Source organism: Momordica charantia (genome assembly GCF_013281855.1).
Source record: "Momordica charantia cultivar OHB3-1 chromosome 11 unlocalized genomic scaffold, Mcharantia_2.0 BLBB01000011.1, whole genome shotgun sequence".
Lineage (NCBI taxonomy): Eukaryota > Viridiplantae > Streptophyta > Magnoliopsida > Cucurbitales > Cucurbitaceae > Momordica > Momordica charantia.
The window spans coordinates 4,624,466-4,651,153 of NW_028275159.1; the positions used below are offsets into that span (position 1 = coordinate 4,624,466).

Here is a 26,688-nt window from a genome sequence, read left to right on the forward strand (position 1 = left end):
TTTTAATTGTTTGACTATTTTTTGCAAAAATTCTGTTAAAATAAGCCAGATATGTGTTTAAATTTCAGGTAACGTTATAATTGTCTTTTTAAAAAGAATATTTTCACTAAAGCAAATTTCTAAATAAGTTCAAATTACTTATTACATGTTGATCTAGTTTTAAAAAAGTGTGTAAATATATAATAGCATCAAGAAACTAAATACGTATATACATGTAAATTTAGAGAGAGGACATTGTACGGAAATCACAGGTAAGTCCATAAGCCGGTGGGCCTACGGGCGGCATAATGACAAAGCCCAGCAAAGGTCAAGCAACATTGGCCCTATCATTGTAGCAAGTCACGGTTGAGTAGGGCCCACTTTGTTTTGTTTTCAAATAAAGGGCTACTTTAAACTATTACTATTAATAGTTTTTATTTTTTTAGATTTATTCATTTTTTATTTGTTATTTTGGAATTATCCAGTATATATATATATCTTTTATAGACGTAGTGTGCTCTAATTAGATATTTAAATTGAATTATCTAGTCAACAATCAAACTATCGTTATTGATGGTTGCTATTCCTAAGAGTAACATTTCCAATTAGACGCATAAGTAGTTAATTCAATTTCTCTTGTTTAATCTCAAGCACTGAATAGTTTTTTTAAGACAAATTTAGAACTCTATAAACAAATATGTACACAATGGAAACTGGAAAATAGAGCGTAGAGACATATACTATACATGTTCGAGGGCTGCTGATTTGCCAGCTTCATCTTATTCTGTACATAACATTAACATCACCACATATAGAAGAAAAGAAAAATATTGTGATGGAAAACAAGTTATTAAAGAGAGGGAATGCAGAAAATAGAAATTTACAATAATTTACACAGCAAAAAGAAAACAAATGAAAATAACACCTCTAAAAGTAGTAGCTTGGATGGTAAATGTTCTATATTATGAACTTGAACTTATCAACGTTTCATCTCAACTTATAGGAGTCTGCTGAAGGATATGTTCGGTGCTACCCGCTACTCACCACCTATAACTACTCCGATTTCTGCCAAAGAAACCAAGAAAAAGAAAGAGCAACAAAAATCGAATGTAAATATAGTCACAGATGTACATAATTTATAAAGCGTCAACAAACAAAAAGCTATCCAAAGTTCAATAAAAAATCAAATTGTGGTGAAGAAGAAAAAATCTAGTACTCCAAATGTTTACCCCTTCTCTCTTAATATTTAGGTGCATAATTAATTAATGTCTTGTTTTATTTTATAGATCTCATATTATTATTTTATTATTTTTTATTTTTATTTTTTTTATGACTAAAAGTCGCACCCTATACCCAGAGGTACCCGCACTCATCCCGAGACCCGAGTGTATGAGACATCAAGGGTATTTGACATTAAGTTCACGAAGGTTTAAACTTGAGATCTCTAAGCCAGTATGACCAAGAGACCCCAAACCTTTACCAACCGGGCTATAGCTTGAGGGCTTATAGGCCCCACATTATTCTAAAATGTTTTTGACCTAGCCTAAACTTATGGTAGTAGCTTGAATATTTTTCATATTCATGTAGTACCAAAAATTTTCCTGTGTATAATTGCACGGTAGATGTATGGGGGTGTGTGTGGAGGTCAGTATCAGAGTACAACTAATAAGATGCCAACAGTGGTGCACCAAGGGAACATGATGGGAAATTATGAATTGTGATTGCTTCCTTGTGTACGTGTGAGAGCTCAGAGGAATCCTCTATTATGCTATGATTGCACATGAACTACTAAAAGCTCTCTCAAGAGAGGTTAACTAAAAAAAAAAACTTTGAGAAATGTGTGCATTATACCACTTACCTGCGTGACTGCATATTAACAACAACAAAAAAGAACTATGTATCAACTCTGAGCACATTCAAATGGATGAAGGCTTCCTTCTGAGAAATCGTGCATCCTAAACCGTTCCAAAATTTCAAACGGCCTGCACATAAATTTAATTGTTCTTCAGTTATGAAAAGAAATGTGGAAAAATAATACGACAAACTTGATCTAGGGGAAAGGTTTCCACATATTAGATAATGTTATGGGGTTGGTGAAATTCTGCGTAGAGATACATACTGAAGTTCTTATGACTTTTAATGTCATATGTGATACAATTAGGACAACTTATACACAAGATAGTTAAAATAACTTCTTTTAAACAAGAAACCGAGTTTCAGTAGGATCAAATGAAACAATATATAAAGGACATACAAAAAAAATACAAGTCCAACACAAGGGATCCTAATCCAAAAGAATAATACCTAATTGATAATTATAAAAAAACCATCAAAACTGGTATCCATAGGGAGGAATTAAATCTAATAATATCCCAAATTTCCTCTGGGGCCTCTCACCTCCCAAAAAGTTGAGAAAAGAGTGGTGAGATTGAAAGATAACTAGTGGAGCGAGCGAAAAAGTAAAGGGAGTTTGGAAGAAGGGTCCAAAATGCCGTTTGTAATTGAAGGGTTGGAGGCCTTACGTGTTATGTCGTGGGATCAGTTTAGGTGTGTTTAAGCTGTGTCTACGTACTCACATATCATTTCTAAAAATGGATAGGTACATTTAAGATCATCATCAGGCATCTAGAAATTAAAATTAGAACAAAATCAAATAACCTCAGAACCTGAAACAAAACGTTGCAATATACCAAGCCATGAATATTTTAAGCTTTCTGGTAGATAATAATAAGTCAACATATTTTATGAGGGTTAAGGAATCCGTGCCGCTTACAGTATGGCTTCTCTATTACGGCAGAGTCTGCGCTGATTGTTTTCCATTGCAGTCAACACATCGGAGGCCTGCGGTCCGACTGCTCCACCGGCTACAATTGATGGGACTGGAGCAGTGGGAGTCCATAGCTGGGAGGGGGGAGGACCATCAGTAACTCCGAGATCAATCACGGTCACTTCAATCATATACAGATATACTACATTTCGTCATGCTTACCTTTATGGTATTGTCGATCCCGCTAGTAGCGATAGCACAATCGTATGGATGACATTGCACGCAATTCACAACTGAAAAGATGTATGAGGTTTTGTACCATTTCAATTTCGGTTTCGGTTTCAGTTAAATGAAAACAATTCATCTTTCAAATTATGCGACATCATTTACCAGCTCCATCTCCAAAAAGTATTTTGATCAGTCTACCAGTTCCCTTTTCCCAAATAAACCATCTACCATCATCACTTCCACTGGCCACATATTCACCTGGAAAAATCATTTTATAGAGATCAACATAGAAATTGTCATCAGTATTCCTTGACGGCCCATATGCTAATTATTTTTTTCAACAAGAACAACTCCACGTCGTTGAATTAATGAAAAGATAATTCAATGTTGAAGGAAACAAACTCTCGAAATAGTGAATTTCACTAAGAAAGCTACAATAAAATAGAAAAAAACAAGGCAAAAGACAAAATACATCTGCTGAAAATTAAGAAACACACCCCAATTAGCCTATATGCTAATTATTAAAACCCAAAATTGGCAATTATATCTTACAACCCATCTTCCCCTCATCTTTCTTCCCTGATTAAAGATTAGCACAAACACGATGTCGTAGTTCAACCGAAACTATAACGTTACTATACCATCATTTACAGTAAAACTCAATCTAATCATTCTGCATTCATTTCCAGGTAAAGATTTCATTATCATATGAATAATAGCAGGTACAGACATACGAACACAAAAGGACCATATCCCTTGGAAGTTGCTACAAAAGCTATGCTTTGTGAGGTTCGGAGGAAGAGGAATTCCAAACTTTTTGAGGAAAAAGAGAGGGACGGAGGGCAAATATAAGGATGAAAATAAAACTTTTGTAAGTACAAGGACGAAATTGAAACCACTAATGTAACTTAGAACAAGGAAACAACTATCTTGTGACTTGGGAGAACCATTCCCATCTCTAAAAAAATTGATTCGTAATGACAATCAACCATGGCATAAAAAATCAATACGGGACAGGTAGCATGAATCTAAAATTTTATCAACTTGCAATGCAATTTATCAAATCCATGCTTCAGCGAATACCTCTTTGCCCGAGAAAACTAGCCTGTTTAATATCAGTTCCAATATTACAATGACCAACATATCTTTGCTTCATATCAATGACAGGCTCCGGCTGCATGTAATATAACATAAATCTTACTCCGAATGAAGAAAATCATTAACTAAAGGTAAACATACAAAAGCAAATAATAGTCAAATTAAAAAAAAAAAAAAAAGATTCTGACAGCAAAAGATTGTAGTTGGTTCCTGAATAACTTATATCATGTGAAATTCTACTTAGACTATCAAAACAGGTGGCTACTTTTGAAAACTCTTGTTTAAAATAGCTAATTTGCCAGCGAGCAAGTAGTATCTCCTTGCTTCAAATAATTTCTGGAAGACTTGAACAACTCCAATAATCACTGCATTGCATTTCTTTCCTTATTCCATATAAGTATCCATATGAAACAAGTCACTTTTTCTTGTCAGTTTTTTGGCATTTTCCCAAGGTGGGGGCATCAATCAGCTTGGACAATGTAATCATCTCATAATCACATAAAGTGATGGACGATAATTAGTATTTCAGGGAAAATCTGAAGAAACAGAGAAACCAAAATTTAAAAGTGTGCCTTCCCCACCCTCCAGTTCTTCAACACTCTTTAACAAAAACCATAGAGGAGGAAGAACTTACAGTCCCTTCACAAATCAAAATTGGCCAGCCAAATCCAAACCTTATTTTGCTTATGAAACTCTAGTTTACCTCTGTCCCAATTTGATAGGATATCATAACTCATATAGAATTTTACTGTGGCACTGAGTTTATTTCTTAACTATGAGTCCAAGATATGCATAATACAGTAATAGCAATAGTGATTTTTCAAACACCAAAACAAAACAGATCAGAATTATGCATAGCATGTGCCATTTTGCATACTTCTCAATCCAGTGAAGTCATATTAGGACATTAGAAAATTTTGAAAGCCAAGTATTACTAGAACCTGATAAAGTATTCCATCATTTTGCGATGATGAAGGAGACCCACAGGAGCCATTTGCGCCAACTCTTTCTCTCGCTGGATCAACTCGTCTATGTATTCTAAGATTTAAACTCCCATGTAGAATGTTGGAATCAACATCATGGGCTTCATCACCTGATAAGGTTTCGAAGTCCAGCTCGACCTCCTCATCATAGTCAGAGTCTTCTCTTTCTGATCTCAGCCCATCTTGTGAAACATCACTATTTGCATCTGAGCGGTAAAGAAAGTCACTTAATGATAATACTCCACCTAAAGGTGCTGATCTTAGAGCTCCATCATTGCCTTTATTTGATTTTTCCAATTCAGCTGGTTACAATATCAAATAAAATAAATCAAAAGCCAAAATGAGCATGAAAATAGCAAGATCCAAAAACGTTCACACAGGCTGACAACACCACTAAATACCCTTTCATCTACGCATAAAAACAACTACAGAAGGATCACCTTGGGTATTTTCAAATTATAATAAAATTAAAACATAGGTTGATAGTCATAGACTCATAGTGCTTTTTTTAAGCATGCATACAAGATGCATTGTAATTACATAAAATATGATCAAGGGGTTATTATTCATCAATTATTTCCATTCAACACTGTGACAGTAATACATTTATTTGGATCCCACAATCCTCCACTGGGAAAAATTTTGATGTGCAATTACACAGCTGTCCCAGACCTCCACTCCAAGATAAATATGAAACAAATAACATTGCAAGTTTTAAATTATCATTTACCTGCAGCGAGGTCTCTCTTTACACTTTCCACCTTCTCTGCCACTTCAGGATTAGATGGGGCTAAACACTGAGCAGCAAAGGCAAAATCTAGGGCTTCCTTATGTCTACCCAGCTGCAAGAGAAGAAAGAGAAATAAGAAAACAAGGATTGAATCCTTCACTACAATTGATAACAATTTACAGAAGTTGGATAGGAGAATCCAACTTCTTCAGGAGTTATCTTCATTAAAGGGAAAAAAATATTAATTAAAAAAATAAAAACTTCAGACATGTAGTAAAAGCACAGAATGATTATAACTTGCGCAAGCAGAAACACAGAATGACAGAAGAATTACCTGTGATAAAGCTTCAGACATGTAGTAGTGTGCTCTGACAGAGGAATGATCAATTTTCCTAGCACTGTAGCAATCTCTTATTGCCATATGAACATCGTTCTTCCATTTCCGCTGCAAAAGATTTTAACCTTTTTTAATCAGAAACCAGAGAAAATACTAATATGCAAAAATATATAAAAGAAGAGTAATAAGGAAAAGAATCCCTCCACTTAAACTTGAATGCATATACAGTATAAAAAAGAGCAGGAAAATAGTACATCAGCATGGATGTTCCCGACTAAGGAAATTAACGTGATGAAACAACTTCAAAGTAGCAACTCAAACGTAGGTTGCAATTATTCTATCCCAACCCACAGCGCAACAACTAATGGTCCTTTTTAAACTTATAACAACTTATTTTGATCAAGAGATGGTGAATAATTGCAAGTGAGTAAAAGATTTCCAAAAAAATCCTCCGAAGATTAAAGATATTTTGAAATTCCTTCAGGAAGAAAGGCATCGACTCCTTGAGGAATATATTCCAGCAACAAAAGAGCATCTTTCTTTCACTAGCCACAATGTATGAATTTCTCAAGGAATCTTCAGACATGTGTGTGTGTGTGTTTTAGTAGTACTAAATATCAAAAAATTGGGAGACAAAAGATTGGCGGGAACTCATAAATCTGAAATGGAATTTTAACTTCAAGCAATAAAATTAACATATCAAAAAAGAACCTTGAGTAATAAAGCAGCACGGGTGCATAATGAATCGTGCTTAAAAATAACCCCAATATTACGACCATGTCCATCCAAAATTTCATTGCACGCCTCAATTCCACCAAAGTAGTTCCCACCCTCCAAGCATTTTTCAGCAATTTGTAATAATTTTCTGCACTTATCAAGCTGAAAAATACTTGTCAGAATATAACTTTGAACCATTCAAGTAAAAACATTGTTTCGATTCAGCCCATGGTTTGGGAATCCCACCTTTGAAGAATTAACGCCACAATTTACAGGCAGACCATTTGAGAAATTGGATATAGGATACTGCAACTCCAACCCGTTGAGTATAGGAGTGAAGCTCATTAACTTAGAAACATCTCCTGATGTATACTGCATCGTATTTTGACCAGCTGTGGGAAAATAAATATATATTTTATTCAGAAAAACTAAATCAAAACACATTAAATCTGAAAAAAATTGTTTCACAAATATAATAATTGGATTAACAAATAAAGAAAAGACCGATTGCAAACTCAAACAGAAAATTCACAATATGGTGCTTTCTTATGAAGTCATCAAATCTTGGTTCTAAAACATCCATCATACCTGCAAAGTGCATAAGCAAAGCAAAAATAACATGATACAGTAACTTTAAGACAAAAATCCATCAATTCCCATAATTTAACACTCCGACCCTCCCAAGGTCAAATACTGATCTTATTTAAACGGTTACAAATAGGGTAATTGCACTACTTCTCTTGTCTGGCCCTAGTAACCATTAGGCTGTTAATTGACTACAGTGAAGAGTATACCGTGGGGGGAGGACAGCATATGGTATGTGGAAATGCAATTAGGTTATAGATTAATTTATTATCTAAGATCCATACAGTATTTATAAATTATCTAATTGTATAAAGTTAATTTATATGTTCTAATAAAACATTATCTAATAAAAAAATTAATAAGTTAATTCCTACTAAATGTAATTTTAATTATTTCCAAGTAAAAATGAATAATTAAAATTCAAGAAGATATGTTAAGTGATTAATTTTTACATTAATTATGTTATATGGGTTTAAGATGTCAATGTCCAATAATAACATGGGGTTTAGCATGCCCATTCTCCTCTAGTCATCACTGCATAACAAATGCCCCTTTATTAGCTAGCTTGTCAAAGCCACTAGAATCATAAATGTAGGTAAGATATACCTCAATATATCAACTTTAGCTACCATTATATGGGATGATATTGAACTGTAAAATAAATCTGGTAAAAGAAGTTATCGAGAACAGTAAAACAATATATCAAAAAATAGGGACTATGAAGTGCATAAGAAGCTTAAAATTTTAAGATGAATTAAGATACCATGATTTACATTCATCAAATATACATGTTCTCCACTGTAGCTAAGCAGGATCTCTTCTCCATTCGGACTAAAAGTAACATGAGTCAGATGTAAACTCGAGCGAACCTTAAAAAAAAAACAGAATATGAGTTCAGAAGGTTGATTTTGCCCATGAAGAACATGAGATGTGCATCAAGATCATGAGTTATTCACAATATGGGACATTGCCATTCATATTGACAAAAATAACTGTCTTTATATCACGGTTTTTACACACTAAGATTGACTTTCTAGAGCATTCACACCAACATGCTCGATAATGTTTTTCCAATCAAGCAATAATAATATGCTGTTGCCAGATTGACATTGACAATGATAGATTAAATGCAGTTTTAAACTCACCCGATCAGAGAGATGCATTGGACAGAAGTAGTTAACACAAGGAGGTGGCGACATCCTTTTCTGGCTGGAAGACAAGGGTGGCAGCATCCTTCTATCGTATAACCGTGCAAATGCGTCACTGCATTACAAAAAATTCAAAAGAAATTGAAACAGGAACAGGTTGGCCCATATGCTTTTGCTTTTTTTTTTTTGTGTGTTAAACGATTCCTCTAGGCAAATTGTCAGAAATAGCAGAGTACCTTCCACCAACCAGTAGTAAATGTGGTCTGGTGGAACTAATGTCACAAGATTTTAGAGCAAGAGTTTGTCTTGGAGGATCAGCCAGTGACCTCTTTGCTCCACACCGCAAATCAAGCTGCCAATGAGCTTAATGAGAAAACAATGAACAACATAACTGATACCAATAAAAAAATATGTTGTGATCAACTATCATCGTTGCCAAGACATACAAAATTTTAAATAATGTTGAATAAGCTTCTTTAATGTTCATTGTTAACAATCATGTAAGCAGAATAAAACTTCTGCTGGCATAGAATTAACCCTTGCAACACATAGTATGCTGAATCAAGCACCACAATTAACCCCTCCCCCGCTACCACCAAAAGAAAAAAAAAAGTAACGGTATTGTTGCAACGTCCACTTGAACACTGACACAAAGGGCAAGGAATTTTAGGATAATAGCCAAACTGACATGCCACTTGAAGTTGATAAAAATATATATGTTTCATAGGGGAAAAATGATGATCAGTACATAAGTTGTCCAACATTAGCTGTTTCCCATTAAATAACCATCGGGAAACTCAAAATAGCAAGGAAATGAAACAACAATTGTAGATAAAACTGATTAGTCAATACACAGAAAACTGATTCTAATCACTTGTTTCATTGAATGGAAGGATACAGAAAATCATAGAGAAAATAAAACTTACAAGAACATTGTGACATTCTTGGTGAGGAGATCCATCAGGAGGGCAAGACATGCCCTCCCGAAAGTCGTGTTGTCTAAGAGTTCCATCCTCACTAGCACTCCATACTACATTTGGGTTTCCTATTTCGACCTTAAATAAATAGCAGACAAATATTATAAAAATAATAACAGGCTTTTTTAACCAACATCGACTACAATACAACCTGAACATTCATGAAAAATAAATTGTTTCATTACTTCTAGTAGAAGAAATTATCCATATATATTTGCCACTGGGTTCTTGGTTCTTACAGCTAATTTTTTTACTCTTCTGGTGTGACACTGATACAAAGCCGATGAAGCTATGGCATTATCATCGTGACCACTTAAGCGAGATAAATTAAACAATCGCACCTGTTAAGAAACAAGCCCCCCAAAAAAATCAAATCATAAGCAAAGTTCAACTACAAGCATCAACATCCATGAGAAAATGTATAGCACTCTATAGCATATTACCTCTGAATCCCCAGCTCCTGAAACCACAAGCTCATCAGAAGTTTCAGGAACAAATTTTGTACAGAATATGTTTGCAGAGTGCCCAGTATCCACAGAGTGCAATAGCTTTCGACCAGAATAGCTCCAGATGTTGATCTGCAAAATACATAGTTAACCAAAAACTTCCAGAAAACATAATTTTTCTTCAAACAGAGAATGTAGCAATACAAGGCATTGTGCAATATAAACATACATAACAGGTAAGGTAGAAGCATGCTAAACCTTCATTACCAATTTATCATTTCTACTTTAACTTCATCCAATTCCAACAAAAATGAGATGAGATATCCAGTGCCTATCTCTTTGATGATATTTTCATTATCAAGTCCTAAAACTCTATTCTTCCATCATGATGGTCTATTCTGTGAAAGTTGCCATAGAATGTCTCCGATAACTCAAATTTGAACTTTGAAGAGTTTTTAAATTAATCATATTTAGAAATTTTGTAGAAAAAACGTTTATTTTTTCGATATCCAGCTGTTAGAAAACATATCACCACACTCTCAACTCAAATTTTAGGTATTTGAAGATTTATCCAACATGAAGCATATTGACTAACTTGGGATTCATATTTTAGGCATTTTCTAACTCAATCTCCATGCACCACCACCTGCAATGGCTGCCAGATGCCATATGAGCAAAGTCATCGACAAAGGGCACCTTCCTCCATAAAAATAGAGTCAGATTCATACTGGCATACATAAGATTCTTCTTTACAAATTACGATGAGGATCATTATCTTAAACTGGTTTAATCCAAAAATTGTTGCCACAGGAAACTCTCGATGTTCATCACGATCACCATTGTGTACAATACTCATACATTTTCATAGAGGGCCACAAATAATTCATGCAAAGTGCAGGTTTATTGATCCGATCATCAAGAGTAATTACCTAGTACCCACTGGCCACTCCACGTAGTCTAACGGAAAAAAATAATAATAAAAAAATAATAAAAAATAATAATAATCCATAATCAAAACCTTGAGTCATCCACATGTTACTGTAGATCTAGATAATTAAGTCACTGAAATAGAAGGGAGACTGGCTGACCCGTGTATCATCTGATCCAGATATCAAAAGTGAACCACTAGAATTCCAGGCCACTGCATTAACACACCCCTGGTGTCCCTGGAGAGAGAGTGAGAGAGGGGGGATATTCTATTAACAGACAAAGAATTAAAAATTGACAGGATAGAAAAAGCAAAGAAGGATGGAACTGTAAGGTAAGGGAGGAAACAATATTTTCACATAAAGTAAAGCATAAATTTTTACCATAAAGCATGCAACACCAAAGGATTTCAACAAAGAATGTGTTTAAGAACAATGTTAAAAAAACAAAAAATCACAACGCAAAGAAACTAAGATCCATGCCAACCTCCAGTTCCTTTTCCTGGGAGAGTCTTTGGATGAATGACGAGTGCATCTGCAAATTACATGTGGAGTCCTGCATACATAAATGACTTGAAAAATGAAACAAATTCATAAGAAAAAATAAAAAGCTTTATAGAAGCAGATTCCATAAAGCAGACCTTATGTTTCAATGTAAGTAAAACATATAACAATTTTCCCTTCCTTCAGGAACCAACGGTGCCTCGTAAACATTGGAAAAATAGCATAAACCATGTAAAATGAACCACCAAGAAAGAAAAGCCGGACAGGAACTCTAAAGTAAGAAAATAACTACTGATCATCTTTTCCTTTGGAGCTTAGACCTCCTCACTACCATTGTATAAATGTAGTCTGGTTTTCATACAGATAGTTCCTTATATATTTATTGATGAATGAAGATTATATTAATCTTCAAAACTATTCTGATCATCTTTTCCTTTGGGGCTTAGACCTCCTCACTACCATTGTATAAATGTAATCTGGTTTTCATACAGATAGTTCCTTATATATTTATTGATGAATGAAGATTATATTAATCTTCAAAACTATTCTGATCATCTTTTCCTTTGGAGCTTAGACCTCCTCACTACCTTTGTATAAATGTAGTCTGGTTTTCATACAGATAGTTCCTTATATATTTATTGATGAATGAAGATTACATTAATCTTCAAAACTATTCTTTCCGCTGTGTTCAGTAGAAAAGAAAATGAGAGTGAGAACATAAAAAGAGAGTTCAATCCAGAAATTCATGCAAAAGATACAAACTGCAACATATCTCATGCCAAAGGATCTAAGTTTTTTCAATTTTTCTTTATATACAGACGCGTTCTTTGTCACCGTTTCGTAATTAAAACAGAAAAATGCTGCGTCTTATACAAACTTCAAAAAGAATATCTCTAGGCAGCGATCAAGAGATGCGACTAATGTCAAGAGTCAGAATGGAAACAAATAATAATTACAATTAAAAGACTTGCTACTATTATCTTGCTAAAAGGATCGAAGAAGTAAAAAGGACACACTCGAGTGAGAGTCGCTTCAAAAAAATTTCATATAATTTCAAATCGACCGAACCAAAATTGCATTGCTTATCGTCCACGAACAGCTTTCAAACAATCCAAAATCTTCATACTTCATCTCGCACCAATATATTTCTCACTTCGCCTCCAAGAAAGAAATTCAACTAAATCCAATAAGGCGAATGATATATCTTCAATCACAAGACCCTACACAATCTCCTCCTCACCAAAGAACGCTCCAGAATAAAAATCGCGTACAATTCACATCCAATCCATGGAAACAATTCAAGAACTCGACACACTAAGTTGAACGAATGCAAACCCGATGAGAAGGCAGGAGAAAACGAAGAAGAAGAAAAACAAAGTAATAATCACACATACTTGACGAAAGTTGATGTGCCTGCTGTCGAGCAAACCGCAGACGTTACCATCGTGAAAGGCGAACTCCTCCATTAGATGAAAGAGAACTCAGAGAAACCCTAGCGCGGATCAAACTCCGACCGATAATCTGCTGTTGCAGCAGTGAAGGTTCCGATCATTCTAAAAATTTCTCGCTCCGAGCTCAGAACCGTCCTTGAGGTCTGTCCAAATAAATATATAGAGAGAGCTCTACGGGCGAATTAGATTAAGGTCGTGTGACAGATAACTAAAAAATTTTCGGGTTTTTCTTTTCTTTTCTTTTTTTTTACCGAAAATAGAAAGCCTTTAATATTTAATTTATGTCATCGCTCTTTCTACTCAAGATCGGGCTTCGAAATTAACAGGGAATTAAATGGAAGAGCGGTATTGGATAGCTTTAGCGAGTTTGATTGGCGGTTTTGGGCCTATGGATCTAGGCCTATTTTGTCTTCTTTGGATCGGCGAAAAGGCCCATATGATATGATATTATATGGACCTTATGTGGAACGGCTTAAAGGCCCAGGTGATTGTAATAAGTTATTTTATCTCATCGTTATTTGCCACAAGTTTGAAGCCTGATCTTTATTTGAACTAAAAATAATAATAATAAAATAAACTCTTTGTTCTTTATTTAGGAGTATAGTTGATTGATAATTGATATGTAATTTCAATCAAGAGACTGGAAGAACAAAAGTCGTATGGATTCACAAAAACTACGTGGATGGATAGGAACTAAAAAAGAGAGATTGAAGTAGTTCTGACGATTCAATAATATTATTACTTCAATTCGGAGTTTTTAGTTGGATAAATCTTAGCAATGGAATAATAAGTTATAATTCATTGGTTGATTGTATCATTAACCATTTCTTTCTTTTGGTGTGAGGAACTTATCATGAATCCACTGATTTCTGCCGCTTCCAGTTCAAATCTCCTGTGTAATATGTTGTAAAAAAAAGAAAAAAAATCAAACTTTAAATAATTAGTTGAGCTATATAAATCTACCATTTAATTTATCATTGTTTTCAAATTAGAGTTGATAATAAATAATTTATATTAGATTAATGAAAGAACGGAGTTGACAATAGTTTGATGACAGCTTATATTAAGCTAAATTAACTAGTCAATTAAGATAAATTAATCAGCCAATTACTTCTAAAGTTTTTTTTTTTCTCTGTTTGAGCAACAAGTAGGTTAGAGAGAATTCAACTTATTACTTCGCATGTCAGTTACTGCTAAACTATATCAACAACTCGAGAGAATTCTTCTTTTCATGATAACTATCTTTCTAATGGGTTTAGTGAAATTAAGTTACTTTTTAATACACCAAAACAAACATAGTTCTGGTAATTAACACATAAGTTCGATATCTCATCCCACATGTTGTACTAAAAAAAATTACTTCCTAATACTCCTAGTATAATATTTTTAAATAAGGAATGTTAGTTATTTATATATTTTAGATTGGTTCCATAGCCCATTTTGTTAATATTAGATAAGAAATTTACTAATAATTTTTTTAATTAAAAAAAGAAACAAAAACACATGCATAATAACCAGAAATTTTTCAAAATAAATATTAAAAATTTCAATGGAATAATTATTCTTTTAATATAATACACATATTAGAAAAATAATAATAATAAAATAAAACTGTTATCCATGTTTAAAAAGAAAACTAGAAACACAAACAAGGAACCAGAAATTCCTGTCTCTTAAAAATAAAAAAAGAGAACTACCAAACACTTGTGTTTCTTAAGATTAAAAACGTTATCAAACTCGCACTAAATAATAAGTGACCAGTCGTCATTCCAAATGGCATTCTAAATGAATTAAGATTTAAGAAACATACTTTCACCGGCGGATAATATTTTGGTCAAATGCTGCTACCAATTTTTCAAATTTCTTCAGACATTATATATAAAAATCAAGATCCCTATTTTTTTTTATTTTTTTTTTTCAAACTCACACTAACAAAAGCAAGGATAATGACATTCGAAGCCCACCTCCTCCAAAAGAAGAATAAAACAGATCCTTCATCAACTTCATGACGGCCTCTTATGGCTCATCTAACTGGTCCTGCATCATCCAGCCACCACAAAAATGTCAGTTTTTTTTCTTTTCAATTGATAAATAACGCATTCGAACCGCAAGGGTAAGTTCAACTTCAGGCTGATTATTTGAAGGTTCAAATACCAATTAAAAACACTTTTAAAGGTGGCCTTAAAAGTGCTTTTTTAAAAGCATAATTTCAAAACGTATGACTCAAAAACAATCACTACTATAAAAGTCATCTCAAAACTCAAAGGAATTAAAGAAAGAGACTAATTACATAACTGATTAGCACACGAGAGAACCAGTAGAAAAGATCAAATATAAGGCCCTATATATGAACGATTTCGTTTTTTGTTTTTAAGAATTATGCTGGCCGCCTCACAATCTCAATGGTATAGCCAAATTTTAAAAATAAAAACAACCTTTAATAAGTTTTCAAATTCTGGTTTTGAATTTGGAAACTCAGATAGGAGTAATGATTATTAGTTTAATTTCAAAAAACAGAAAACCAAAAATGAAATAGTTATGGAACGGGTTTAAGGCTTATATTATGACAAGATCATAAACCAATAAGCAGTTTAGATAGAAAGGAGAAAGGATGTTGGGGGGACAGACCTGCATATCAGAAGTCCAAAGAGTGAGATTGTCCCTTAACAGTTGCATGATAAGAGTGCTATCCTTGTATGATTCTTCACCTAATGTGTCCAATTCCGCAATGGCTTCTTCAAATGCCTTGTGTTGATTCAAAACAAAAGAAGGTCAAATTGTGATTAGTAATAATTGCAAATGTTATTTAGAAACAGAGATTAAATTTACACCAAAAACGCAACACCTTTTTCACCAGCAGTAATAACAAAGTAGGAGATAGACTGACTTCCAATTGCCAACCAAAGGTTATTAACAGATTTAATACCTTTCTAATTTCATGCTTAAGTACTAAAAGATGGAACTGTATCAATACATATATTATATATATAAAACATCCATAACAAGAGAATATCTCCTCCAAGTATCTCATCCACTTCTTTTGTCATCAACAAGTTGTATGATTGAGACGTAAACGAAAAATATATTTGTCTGAGTACCATGGTGAAACATCTCCAATCAGGCAAAAGTTTAGATGGATCAATGATTAGTCACTATTCACAAACACAAGCCATATATTGTTGACAGCTCATTTCGGTAAATAAAGAAATAAAGACGGAATCATACAGAAACTCATCTGATTAAGTTAGGTGGAGAAATTCAGCATTTTAATAGAATAGGCAAGACAGACTAAGAAGACCAGATACTTGGGTGATACGACCTGATCAATTCTTTGTCTTACTTAAAGCTTATCAAATACAAATAATAGCAAAAAACATATATACGTAATAACGGATTCTCTAGATATAACGGCTCAAACAGTTGACCGGAGTTGAGAAAAAACCACATTAAAAGTGAGGATCATACGGCATGCAAGTTGAGACATAAGCCAACATTTCCAGTAGTATTTTTCTTTTCATTCTTTTGAGATAAGAAACTAATTTGATTTAAAGAATGAAATCTCGTGGCAAAACCGCAAGCCAAAGAAATTACAAAAACTCACTCCACCTAGTGTGGTGTAAATCGAGGAATGTCATAACCGAAATCAAAGAATTCTCAAAGAAGATCAGCTATCATTCAACTGTTTTTTTAATGATATTGTTCACTTCATTTTACTTGGTGTAAATGCTTTCCACTTTTCCTCTAATAGAGCTATTATTCTTTTTTCTTTTTAGTACAACATGTGGGGTAGGGAATCGAACTCACAACCTCTTGGTTGGAGATATATGTCAATTACCGTTAAGCTATTATTCTCTTTTATCCACTTGGAGAATTTTTTTTTTTTTTTTATAACTCCTTTGAATTGGGGTTGTAACCTCATTTTGAATTTCATGTTATCAATGAAATTTTTTCTTATCAAAATATAAAAACTAGAACCACCCTTATATAAAGGCAATTTGTAAAGAACAGCGGCCCCTCTCTCTCTTCTCAAGAGAAGTGTATACCATCTCGTTCTACCCACACTTCACACACACACACACACAAAAACCCTCTAACAGTGCTTAAAAAGTCATAATCGTATCAAAAATATATATATTTAGAAATTCATATTACAAGACATGCAAAACTACAGAAATTCAAAATCATATTTCAATGAAAAGATCATATTTTGAGCAGACGAGCATTGTGATCAGATCACGTACTTAAAGGGACAAAGAAACCAATTTAATAAAATTTAAAATAATGGCAATACAGATAGCTATCGGCAGACAACAGATTGTACACTTTATACAGCTGAAAAGAGGATGTTGTTGAATAAAAAATGGCAAATCGAATATGTTAAGCTCAACCAATTGTTGAAGTGTTACTTGGAAGCAATAAAAATAAATAAATAATTAGCTAGAGAATCAGAGAAATCAGTCACATGTTAGTAGAGAATGAAATTTTACCTGCTTGGCCATGCTACATGCTTTATCAGACTGATTCAGAATCTCAAAGTAAAAAACAGAGAAATTTAGTGCTAGGCCCAGCCTTATTGGGTGCGTCGGTGCAAGATCGGAAACTGCAATATCCTATATAACATAAAAGTTATAAGAGGGGTACGAACAACGAACACCCAAGGCTTTAATAGTAAGCAAAAAGTTTATTGTCTTTCCCAGTTAAGTTCATTCATCATCTCATTTTAACTACAAGTGTTTCATATTTTTCCATCTATTTCATTCAATGGGTATTCTGATAATTTGATTACAAGTAAACCTTTTAGTTTCATCACCTCTACAACAAGTACATGAACTCGAGCGGAAGATGAGACATTAGACGGCCACTCTTATATACTATTGAATGGGTGGGTGGAGTTTATAAATGTTTTACAATAATATCATGCTTGTCTATGATTCATCATAGAATCCTGAGTCATCAAGCCACGTAATAGCCACATTTGAAGTGCCGAATTAAATATCTTATCTTATCAATAAAATAGAGGGTGCGTAATGCTTCCGCTGTTAATCAGTAAAAACCCTAAAATTACAAATTCGCTTATTTAAAACGAACGAAGCTCGACAAATCAAAAGAACATGACAAGATTCAAGTACCTGAGCAGCCTTATAAGCCAGCATGGTATCCTCGGCGGCGGACTTCCTCTCCTCCCCGATCTTAAACTCCGCCAAATACCTATGATAATCACCCTTCATCTTTAAGTAGAACACTTTGGATTCACCAGATGATGCTGATGGAATCATATTGGAGTCCAACAGCTTCAAGATACTAGCGCAGACCTCGGTGAGCTCGGATTCGACCTTGGATCTATAATCCTTGACGAGGACGACGTGATCTTCGTTCTTCCTCCCTTCTTCCTTCTGTTCGATTGAGGACACGATACGCCAGGCCGCTCGGAGAGAACCGATCACGTTCTTGTATGCGACGGAAAGGAGATTGCGCTCCTCGACAGTGAGCTCCGAGGCTGGAGTGGAGCTCAATACAAGCTTCTGCATGAACTGAACCATTTCCTCGTAGCGCTCGGCTTGCTCGGAGAGCTTCGCAAGGTAGACATATTGCTCCCTAGTTAGGTTTTCAGGGATGGCGGACGCCATTAGAGACTCAGCGCGAGAGGTCGAAGGAAGAGAGATGGACTGCGCTGTGTGACTCGTTTTTTGTATACTGTTGGGTGTTTGGTGGTTTTAAAGCTAGAAAAATAAAATAAATATATATAATTTTTTTTTAAAAAAAAAAGGAAAAACTAAATAACATAAATAATATTCCTGACATTACACATCTATGGGCGTCTGTGTGCTGTATTTTTTTATTGTTCTTTATTCTTTTTTCTCTAAAAAGAAAAATAAAAGTTTGTTTATTAATTATTTATTACTACTTTCTTTTCGGATTCAAATTTTAACTTGGGAAGACGTATGTTAATTAATATAATATTCAAATTTATTATGTCATTTTGACGTTTTATACATGATGGGTTTCGGGTCGGACTTCATTTTATAATTGAACCCATGAACCAACCCGAAATACAAAAGGACAAGACCCCCCCAGCCGCCATTACCTTCGTCCTTTGTTTTTCGCATACGCCGCCGTCGCCTCCGCCGTCGCTCGCCTATGCCGCGGCGACGCTCTCCATTTGGGGTTTGGGGTTTCGTCGTTCTGTGTCGCACAGCAAAAGCCTAAAAGGCATTTGGGGTTTCGCCATTCTGTGGCGTTGGAATGAAACCAAATCTCTTAATGTGAGTTTGTGAAGAGCATCCGATGGAGTATGCGATTTTCTGTTCTTCCTTTTTGGCTTGTTTATCTATCTTTTTCTTTTCTTCTCTTAGTTTGTTCTGTGGAGATGGATTTGTATTTTCTGATCAATTCATGAGATGGGTGTTGAGAATACAGATGGGTCCTCTGATTTCAGTAGTTTAAATTTGTGGGTTTCTTTTTTTGGGAAGAATTAATGAATATGAAGTTGGTTATTGAAAATCCAGATGGGTTCTGTGTTATCAGTAGGTTATTGAGTGATTTCAGCAATTTCTTTTTGGGGATAATCAAAGGCTTGGTATTCAGCAAGAAGAACGAATATTTATATTTTATATTTCGCTGCATTGTTAGTTGTTCGGGCCCTATCATATTGCTATGAGTTCATGATAGATGTGATCAAACATGTAGGATTTGCAAGCTTATGGATTGATATGTATCAATATTGCTTGATCTAATTGTTGAGAGAGATTTCCACTTCTTGCTAACCTATTTTTTGCTGTCCTTTAGATGATATCGTCATTTAAACGTGCCAGAAGTTTTTCATGAATCTTGTGAGGCAAAGCTCGTTGTTCTCCTCTCTTTTGTCTACATCAACACCTTCGATTCCGTGGATTTCTATTTTTTCGATAATTCCCGGGAGATCGGATGATCATACCAGACTCTTTACCACCACCTCCATAGAAGCTCAGAAAAAATCCAAATCCAGCTACATTTCTCACGAGACTGCCATCAGGTTGATCAAACATGAAAGGGATCCTCAGCATGCCCTCGAAATTTTCAACATGGCATCGGAGCAAAAAGGTTTCAATCACAATAACGCGACTTATGCGACTATTCTTCAAAAGCTTGCACAGTCCAAGAAGTTCCAGGCTGTTGATGCAGTTTTGCATCAAATGACATATGACACCTGCAAACTACACGAGGGTATATTCCTTAATCTCATGAAGCATTTTTCAAAGTGTTCTTTACATGAAAGAGTGCTTGACATGTTTTACGCAATCGAATCAATTGTTCGTGAGAAACCTTCTCTTAAAGCCATCAGCACGTGTCTCAATCTTCTAGTTGAATCCGATCGGGTTGATCTGGCCAGGAAGTTGCTCGTTCATGCCAGGAGTAAACTCAACTTTAAACCAAATACATGCATTTTCAACATCTTAGTTAAACACCATTGCAGAAATGGAGATCTTCAAGCTGCTTTTGAAGTTGTGAAGGAAATGAAAAGTGCTACTAAAGTCTCTTATCCTAATCTAATCACCTACTCAACTCTGATCGGCGGCCTCTGCAAAAATGGAAAACTTAAAGAAGCCATTGAACTTTTTGAGGAGATGGTTTCAAAGGACAAGATTTTGCCTGATGCCTTAACTTACAATATTCTGATCAATGGTTTTTGTCAAGGAGGGAAAGTTGACCGTGCAAGGACAATAATAGAGTTCATGAAAAGCAATGGATGCAGTCCTAATTTATTCAATTACTCAGTCTTAATGAACGGCTTCTGTAAGGAGGGAAGACTGCAAGAGGCCAAGGAAGTTTTCGACGAAATGAAGCGGCTCGGGATGAGGCCCGACACAGTCAGCTACACTACTCTAATCAACTGCCTCTGTAGAACCGGAAGGGTTGACGAGGCAACAGAGTTACTCCAGCAGATGAAGGAAAAAGATTGCCGAGCCGATACCGTAACATTGAACGTGATGCTCGGAGGGCTATGCCGAGAAGGTAGGCTCGAGGAGGCTCTCGATATGGTGCAGAAACTCCCTTATGAGGGGTTCTATCTGAACAAAGCTAGCTACAGGATTGTGTTGAATTTCCTGACTGAAAAAGGAGAATTGAAGAGGGCCAGTGAGTTGTTGGGTCTGATGTTGAATAGGGGGTTTGTTCCTCACTATGCAACTTCAAATAATTTGCTGGTTCTTCTTTGCAATGGTGGGATGGTGAATGATGCAGTAGAATCTTTGTTTGGGTTGTTAAAAATGGGGTTCAGACCTGAGCCTGAGTCTTGGTTTAATTTGGTGGATTTGATCTGCAGGGGGAGAAAACTTTTGCCTGCGTTTGAATTGCTTGATGAGTTGGTTACTGGGGAGCGTTTCATTGTAACTTAAACATTTATTGTTCTTTACAAGAAGTGTAGATAGCTCTTTAATCTTAGCATTGTGAATTTTCTTTCACTAATTTGTATTATTTGTAAGTTGAAACTTTGAAGTTAAAGATTATCGATTAATTTAAAGTTTCCTCTGAGGTTCAAAATCAAGTGTGCCTGCAGTTCAGGCACCTTTAAAGTTGAGTGTTTGATCCATCGACTCCACATGTATTGAACTAACAAAGAAAAAGGCAAAAAAATCCTAGTGCGTTTAGTTTGATTATTGAATTAATTTTAAAAATATATTTATTCAAAATTTTCATAGTTTTTTCTCCTTCGATTCCTATTCCCACCACATTTTGCCACTGCATGAGCTATCTTGTTTGATGATCTCTTGTTTTAAGATATTTATAGATGAAGCGCTTGGTATGTCTTCAACGAGTTTTGAAGAAAATATTCTCACTTTTGAAAAAGACCTACGAGTCGTGAGCTTATAAGCAATGACCATATTTGGAGAATAAGCACGACCAACTCTAAAGATATGAGCACTATACAAAATGATTGGGAATAGAGTTTATGTAGGTGGAAACTACCCAGCTAGAGTACAATAGACACTTAAAAATACACCTTTCAGAAGTGACCCTCCTCCATTTTGTCAATAAATAAAATTAAAAATATATCTGGTCAGACTACTCGTCTCTGAAAAGCTACACTTGTTGCACATATGATACAAATAAAACAAAAATACAAAGAAATGTCATATGTACATAGTCATAGTTCAGTGAGAAAGATGGGAAAAGTGTCTCAAAACTAAAAAAAGATCGCTTGAAACTATGACAGATGGGCCAAAAAAGATCCTTAAAATGTTGTGGGAATGTTCAATTTTACCAAATTGAATGCTTCATACCGAGGCCATTACAAGTCAAAATAAGGCCTTTGTATCGCTTGAGATAATCCTGCAGAAAGAAAAAATTAATTCAAGAACAGAAAGATTACACATATGGGAAGAGGGATGATGGAAATTTCATACCACTATGTTAAAATCATTTACATAAAGCATCCCTTTCTCGTCGTATTCCTGCCTTCGGGAAGGATCGCTCAAAACTGCAGAAGGAGATCAAAATATAAGTTTAAATTCCAAATGCTGCTAAACAATATCTATTTCATGCTAATCGTGCCTACTGGATAGTTGTAACTTAAATTCCTTAGTATCTTCAGAATTGGACTTAAGATGGGCAAAGCATCTTGGAGATTAGTGAGAGCCTGAGAGGTGGGTTGTGAGTATATGATTCAAGGAGTGGGTCCAGACACTTCGATTATAAACTTTTTCTTAAGAAAAAACAACTATAGTCCCCCTATCACAAAGGAGAGGCTAAACTGCACAAATTTAACTGAATATTCGACAAAATATATAAAAGGTCCTAATAATTTAGAGCAGGGAAGAATCCTTTGTAAGCAGAATCGACAACGAAGAGTTCAACATACAAAAGGTCATAACCGTATGAAGTAGAGAACTCTTATCATAGGAGACAAAACAGTTTAAGAAGGAAAAATATGCATGTTGAATTCGAGTGTCAGTTTCTCACATGTGAAAGTCAATGCAATTACAATGGATTTTTCAAACATGCCAAATATGTCGTGTAAGTGAGCCAGCAGGGTACTCAAACCTTTGCATCTGTCTAAATTTCAGTACATTGGATCCATAGTTACACTAATTGATGCTGAAATTTTATCCTTGTGCACGTCAATATGGTCCGAATTCAATAAGAAAAATCTGGAGCGTATAAATAAATAAAATATAAACGAAAATGGCCAAAGGACAGCCTAGTGACCGGGGTAGAGAAATCTACACAATCAAAGCTTTCCCATCATTGAAAATCATGAGAATGCTATAGTTACGAAAGAATTTCTTGTGATTTGAGCACCACCAAGAAGTAGCGTGCTTAAAATAAGATAAATGCTAAGAGGATTAAGAAGTTCAGAAATCAAATATTTCCAAACAGTGCACTTAAAACATTCTCGGGTGGTACTGTGGTGCCATCTTGTGTAGCTAAGTACTACTACTGAACGATAAAATATGAAGAAGTGCAAAAAAAGCAGCTCATTTGAGCTGGAATTGCTTTTTAGCAGGCTTAAAGGTACCTCCTTTCTTCACTTTATCACATAATATAAAGCAAAGGACGGAGCACAGTAAATTAATGGATTCTCAATGGAAAGATTATATTAAAAAAATTGAAATATAAAAGTTAGACTCTCCCCATAAACTACTGATTGTTTTAAAATAAATAAAGATCTTCAACGATCTTCTCTGCCTTTAATGTTCCCTGTTGTCGTGTCTATAATTGATATCAAATAAAGAAATCACATATTCGATATCCACTTAATATAGGGCTTAATAAGAGTGTAAAGAATATAAATTCTCTCTAGTTCGGATATCTGCTGGCGAATGCAGCAAACTCGCAGTTGAGCTAGACGCAGCAGAATTTACAAATCAAGGCTATAATAATTGTGAATTAGGTTAACTTGAGCTGTAACTGACCTTGATATGCCTCGTTTATTTCCTGAAATCTGGAGGTGGCACTATCGTGGTCTTTCTTCTTGTCAGGATGCCATTTCTGCACACAATCCAACCAATAAACAAACCGAAAATCAAAAGAAACGAAGAGAAAATGTTTCCGAATAACAATTACAGAAAAATAACGAACCAAAGCCAGTCGTATGTAATTAGATCGAATGTCATCGTCTGTGGCTTCGTAATCGACCTCCAAAATTTTGTAGTAATCCTAGTAACAGGCGGCGGTAAGAAGATTGCGACAAATATACCTCGGCAGAGGATATGGAAGTGCAAGAAAACTGATAAAATTACCTTGGGTTTAACCATGGCGGAGAAGAAATCGAAATTAATGTGGGAATCTTCATGATCGGGCTCGGGTTGTCGATCGGAGTCGGTAGCATTGTCTTCCCACGCACCAGACATTGCGCTGGACTGTTTGGCATCCGGGAAAATTGAGAGAAACTGAGAGAAATTTGCGGTTTCTTGAGATGATTGTTGTTCATTGCGTAGCGGGTTTGAGAAGCCGGTGGTCCTGGTCTGTCTCTGCGCGTGGGTTCTCTTCTATCTTGTTGGGCCTGGGCCTCCTTTTCTAAATTAGACTTATTTGATTCCAATCAATATTTCTTAAATTACCATTAATTTATAGATTTATATTAGATTGAGTTTAAAAGATATATATATATATGTCCCTACCATTTTAAGGTTGTATATCGGTCTATTGTTACAAATTTTTACTGGTGGATTGTATCTCAGTTTTGTGTTTAATATATCTATACATTAATTTTGTCAATTAATATTTTTGTGGTATTTCTATTTTTTTTAGTACATTTGTTACGTCCAACTAGAGAGGAAGGGAGAGAGAACATACAATACAATGGTTCAAAGTACTACTTACTTTGTTCCATCTCATTTCATTATCCTTATAGAATATGGACCGGAGACGCATGTCTAATATACTTTATAATTACCCGTCACACCAAAATAAAAATAAACATGAATGAATCGATACCACATTCGAATGAGAGGGATCTTGAGATCATGGAATAATGAAAGAAATTATAGTCACTGCCTATACTAACAAGGTATATCTTCATTTTCAGCAACTTAATCGTAAGAACTCCAAAGTTGAGCGTGCTTGACTTGTAGCAATATTCAGTTGGGTGATCTCCTAATTCCTTTACTATAAAGCATGCTGGAATGACTTGTGAGGGATACAGGGAAATGGTGGGGCGATTGGTGCTGAATCCAAATTCTAAATCCGGGAAATTCGAACTCACGATCTTTTGGTCAGAGGAATGTCTATTATATTTAAGAATTACGTGGTATTTAAGAATTATATATCACATATGTATAAAAATAAAAAATAAAAAATCTTTAAAGTCGTTTCTAAAAGTCTTAAAAATTATACTAAATTTTAGATTTCGTAAAAATATATATTTCAATCAAATAATCATTTTTTTAATATTTAAGCATGCACTTATATATGATATTTTGGAATATTTATAGAATTAGTGTATTTTTTTATTATTTAGAAAATGATCATTTATAATTGTAAAAGTATTTTTAAGATTTATTATTAATAAATGTCAATAATTAGAATAAACCGTAAATGCAATAAATTATTACTTAATATATTCATATAAAAAATAATTAAAATTGAAAGAGTTGTCTTTCTATTTTAATTATATCAAAAGTGGATTTAAGAAAAAAAAATTATATTGGAAGTTACAAACAAATATGAACTAACTAAATAATTCATATGAATTTATCCAGGAGTATCATATTTTCTTATTGCTCATACACTCTACACATAAAATGTAAAAGTGATATTATAATGACAACAAAAATATTTTTGAAGAATGAAAAACGTTATCTCTTATTTTATTTATTATCTAGTCTGTAAATAGACTAATCTTAGATTGCTTGAAGGTGAGAGTTTGGGAGAATGTGCATTGTTGGTGGGAGACAGCTATTCAACGTTGATTTTGGCTTCTAATTTTCCGAGTTTTAGATTGCATTGTTTGATGCCCTCCTCCTTCGCCACCCGCTTGTTTCCTCCCATTTGGATTCTACCTTTCTAAATAATAAATATTAGTGTTCATGTTAGTACCTAAATTATATTAGGTTCTATTTCTCATTTTAGGTGGTTTTGTTTTTGTTTTTCTCATTTGTGCTCGTTGTTTTTCTAATTAGTGTTTTTATTTATTTATCCTATACAAGGTTGTTTCTTTTGATGACCGTCATTGAATTTTTGATAAATAAGGTGAGAATTTGAACTTACAACTTGTTAGTTTGAAATACATGTATATACTTTAAAATTTTTATTTTTGACATTAATATTATACAATTATTTTACTTTATTTTAAAAATTTATATTATAGTCATATGCTAAGTCAAGATGGTATGTATTATTGTCGAGGGCTGCAATTATTGCATCAACTAGGCTATGTTAGGCATGAACAATTAATTGATTTTGGAAGCGCTTTTTAAGTCTTTAAGAAGAGAGAAAATTTTATTTAAAAAAAAAAGAGTGAGATCTCGACAAGAATTGTATTACCAATTCGAGGATAGATTAATAAGTTAATGTATATATTTCCAACTAAAAAGTTGTGGGTTGAAATCATTATCATACATGTACGTATTGCAGCTAAAAAAATGGTATTTTATCATCGAAAAGTTACCATTAATTTAGAAAGATTGAAATAACATAAAAATGCTAAAAAAAAATTTGTTGTAAAAAAACTACTTACTAATCAAGTATTCTGCATATAAATAAATTATTTTTACTTTTGAAAACAGTAATTATTTTAAAACCCGGCATTCAAACCTGTCATATATTTGTACTAAAAAAAATGCGTCATATATTTTAATTGAGGAATTTAAATTGTCAAATTTGAAAGTATCT

The 26,688-nt window shown here is 34.3% G+C and overlaps 4 protein-coding genes across 9 annotated transcripts; 1 reads left to right on the forward strand and 3 right to left on the reverse strand.

Moving 5' to 3' along the window:
- Positions 1 to 693: 693 nt before the first annotated feature.
- Positions 694 to 13,446, reverse strand: ASG2 (transducin family protein / WD-40 repeat family protein). Of its 4 annotated transcripts, none has more exons than XM_022278048.2 (20): positions 12,820 to 13,446; positions 11,409 to 11,477; positions 11,084 to 11,161; positions 9,993 to 10,127; positions 9,789 to 9,890; positions 9,499 to 9,627; positions 8,809 to 8,924; positions 8,570 to 8,687; positions 8,188 to 8,293; positions 7,086 to 7,231; positions 6,834 to 7,001; positions 6,120 to 6,230; positions 5,786 to 5,897; positions 5,014 to 5,261; positions 4,058 to 4,148; positions 3,137 to 3,232; positions 2,969 to 3,039; positions 2,753 to 2,880; positions 1,838 to 1,961; positions 694 to 1,044 (listed from the first exon to the last, which is right to left on the reverse strand). In XM_022278048.2, exons 1-19 carry the CDS (start codon positions 12,889 to 12,891, stop codon positions 1,880 to 1,882), a joined length of 2,178 nt encoding a protein of 725 aa, XP_022133740.1. In that variant the 5' UTR covers positions 12,892 to 13,446; the 3' UTR covers positions 694 to 1,044; positions 1,838 to 1,879. The 4 variants fall into 4 exon arrangements, 3 of the variants coding, with proteins under 3 accessions (XP_022133740.1, XP_022133732.1, XP_022133751.1); XM_022278040.2 differs by having other exon boundaries at positions 5,014 to 5,357; XM_022278059.2 differs by lacking the exon at positions 9,789 to 9,890 and having other exon boundaries at positions 5,014 to 5,357.
- Positions 13,447 to 13,589: 143 nt separating this feature from the next.
- LOC111006257 (14-3-3-like protein B) lies at positions 13,590 to 18,588 on the reverse strand. Of its 2 annotated transcripts, XR_002600841.2 has the most exons (5): positions 18,006 to 18,588; positions 17,364 to 17,486; positions 15,505 to 15,621; positions 14,841 to 14,913; positions 13,590 to 13,768 (listed from the first exon to the last, which is right to left on the reverse strand). XR_002600841.2 is itself a non-coding variant. In XM_022278072.2 (4 exons), exons 1-4 carry the CDS (start codon positions 18,501 to 18,503, stop codon positions 14,893 to 14,895), a joined length of 759 nt encoding a protein of 252 aa, XP_022133764.1. In that variant the 5' UTR covers positions 18,504 to 18,588; the 3' UTR covers positions 14,620 to 14,892. The 2 variants fall into 2 exon arrangements, 1 of the variants encoding a protein (XP_022133764.1); XM_022278072.2 differs by lacking the exon at positions 13,590 to 13,768 and having other exon boundaries at positions 14,620 to 14,913.
- Positions 18,589 to 18,922: 334 nt separating this feature from the next.
- LOC111013056 (Pentatricopeptide repeat (PPR) superfamily protein) lies at positions 18,923 to 21,380 on the forward strand. Of its 2 annotated transcripts, none has more exons than XM_022287424.2 (2): positions 18,923 to 19,166; positions 19,663 to 21,380. In XM_022287424.2, the coding sequence occupies exon 2, from the start codon at positions 19,698 to 19,700 to the stop codon at positions 21,249 to 21,251; it is 1,554 nt and encodes a 517-aa protein (XP_022143116.2). In that variant the 5' UTR covers positions 18,923 to 19,166; positions 19,663 to 19,697; the 3' UTR covers positions 21,252 to 21,380. The 2 variants fall into 2 exon arrangements, with proteins under 2 accessions (XP_022143116.2, XP_022143108.2); XM_022287416.2 differs by having other exon boundaries at positions 18,923 to 19,139.
- Positions 21,381 to 21,851: 471 nt separating this feature from the next.
- LOC111015284 (uncharacterized) lies at positions 21,852 to 24,302 on the reverse strand. Its single transcript, XM_022290286.2, has 5 exons — positions 24,096 to 24,302; positions 23,935 to 24,012; positions 23,769 to 23,844; positions 22,260 to 22,333; positions 21,852 to 22,185 (listed from the first exon to the last, which is right to left on the reverse strand). Exons 1-5 carry the CDS (start codon positions 24,204 to 24,206, stop codon positions 22,114 to 22,116), a joined length of 411 nt encoding a protein of 136 aa, XP_022145978.1. The 5' UTR covers positions 24,207 to 24,302; the 3' UTR covers positions 21,852 to 22,113.
- Between the last annotated feature and the right edge of the window lie 2,386 nt (positions 24,303 to 26,688).

What these genes read in the sequence shown, in the direction of transcription:
- LOC111006257 (XM_022278072.2), bottom strand. Translation starts at nt 18,503, where the DNA reads ATGGCGTCCGCCATCCCTGAAAACCTAACTAGGGAGCAATATGTCTAC. An exon ending in TGGCTTATAAGGCTGCTCAG is followed by an intron (nt 17,487 to 18,005) that starts GTACTTGAATCT and finishes TATGTTATATAG; the next exon opens with GATATTGCAGTTTCCGATCT. An exon ending in TTTGGACTTCTGATATGCAG is followed by an intron (nt 14,914 to 15,504) that starts GTCTGTCCCCCC and finishes TGGATGATGCAG; the next exon opens with GACCAGTTAGATGAGCCATA.
- LOC111015284 (XM_022290286.2), bottom strand. Translation starts at nt 24,206, where the DNA reads ATGTCTGGTGCGTGGGAAGACAATGCTACCGACTCCGATCGACAACCC. An exon ending in AATAAACGAGGCATATCAAG is followed by an intron (nt 22,334 to 23,768) that starts GTCAGTTACAGC and finishes CTCCTTCTGCAG; the next exon opens with TTTTGAGCGATCCTTCCCGA. An exon ending in TAAATGATTTTAACATAGTG is followed by an intron (nt 22,186 to 22,259) that starts GTATGAAATTTC and finishes TTCTTTCTGCAG; the next exon opens with GATTATCTCAAGCGATACAA.
- ASG2 (XM_022278040.2), bottom strand. Translation starts at nt 12,891, where the DNA reads ATGGAGGAGTTCGCCTTTCACGATGGTAACGTCTGCGGTTTGCTCGAC. An exon ending in CAATGCATCTCTCTGATCGG is followed by an intron (nt 8,294 to 8,569) that starts GTGAGTTTAAAA and finishes TTTTTTTTTAAG; the next exon opens with GTTCGCTCGAGTTTACATCT. An exon ending in GTGGCGTTAATTCTTCAAAG is followed by an intron (nt 7,002 to 7,085) that starts GTGGGATTCCCA and finishes AGTATTTTTCAG; the next exon opens with CTTGATAAGTGCAGAAAATT.
- LOC111013056 (XM_022287424.2), top strand. Translation starts at nt 19,698, where the DNA reads ATGAATCTTGTGAGGCAAAGCTCGTTGTTCTCCTCTCTTTTGTCTACA.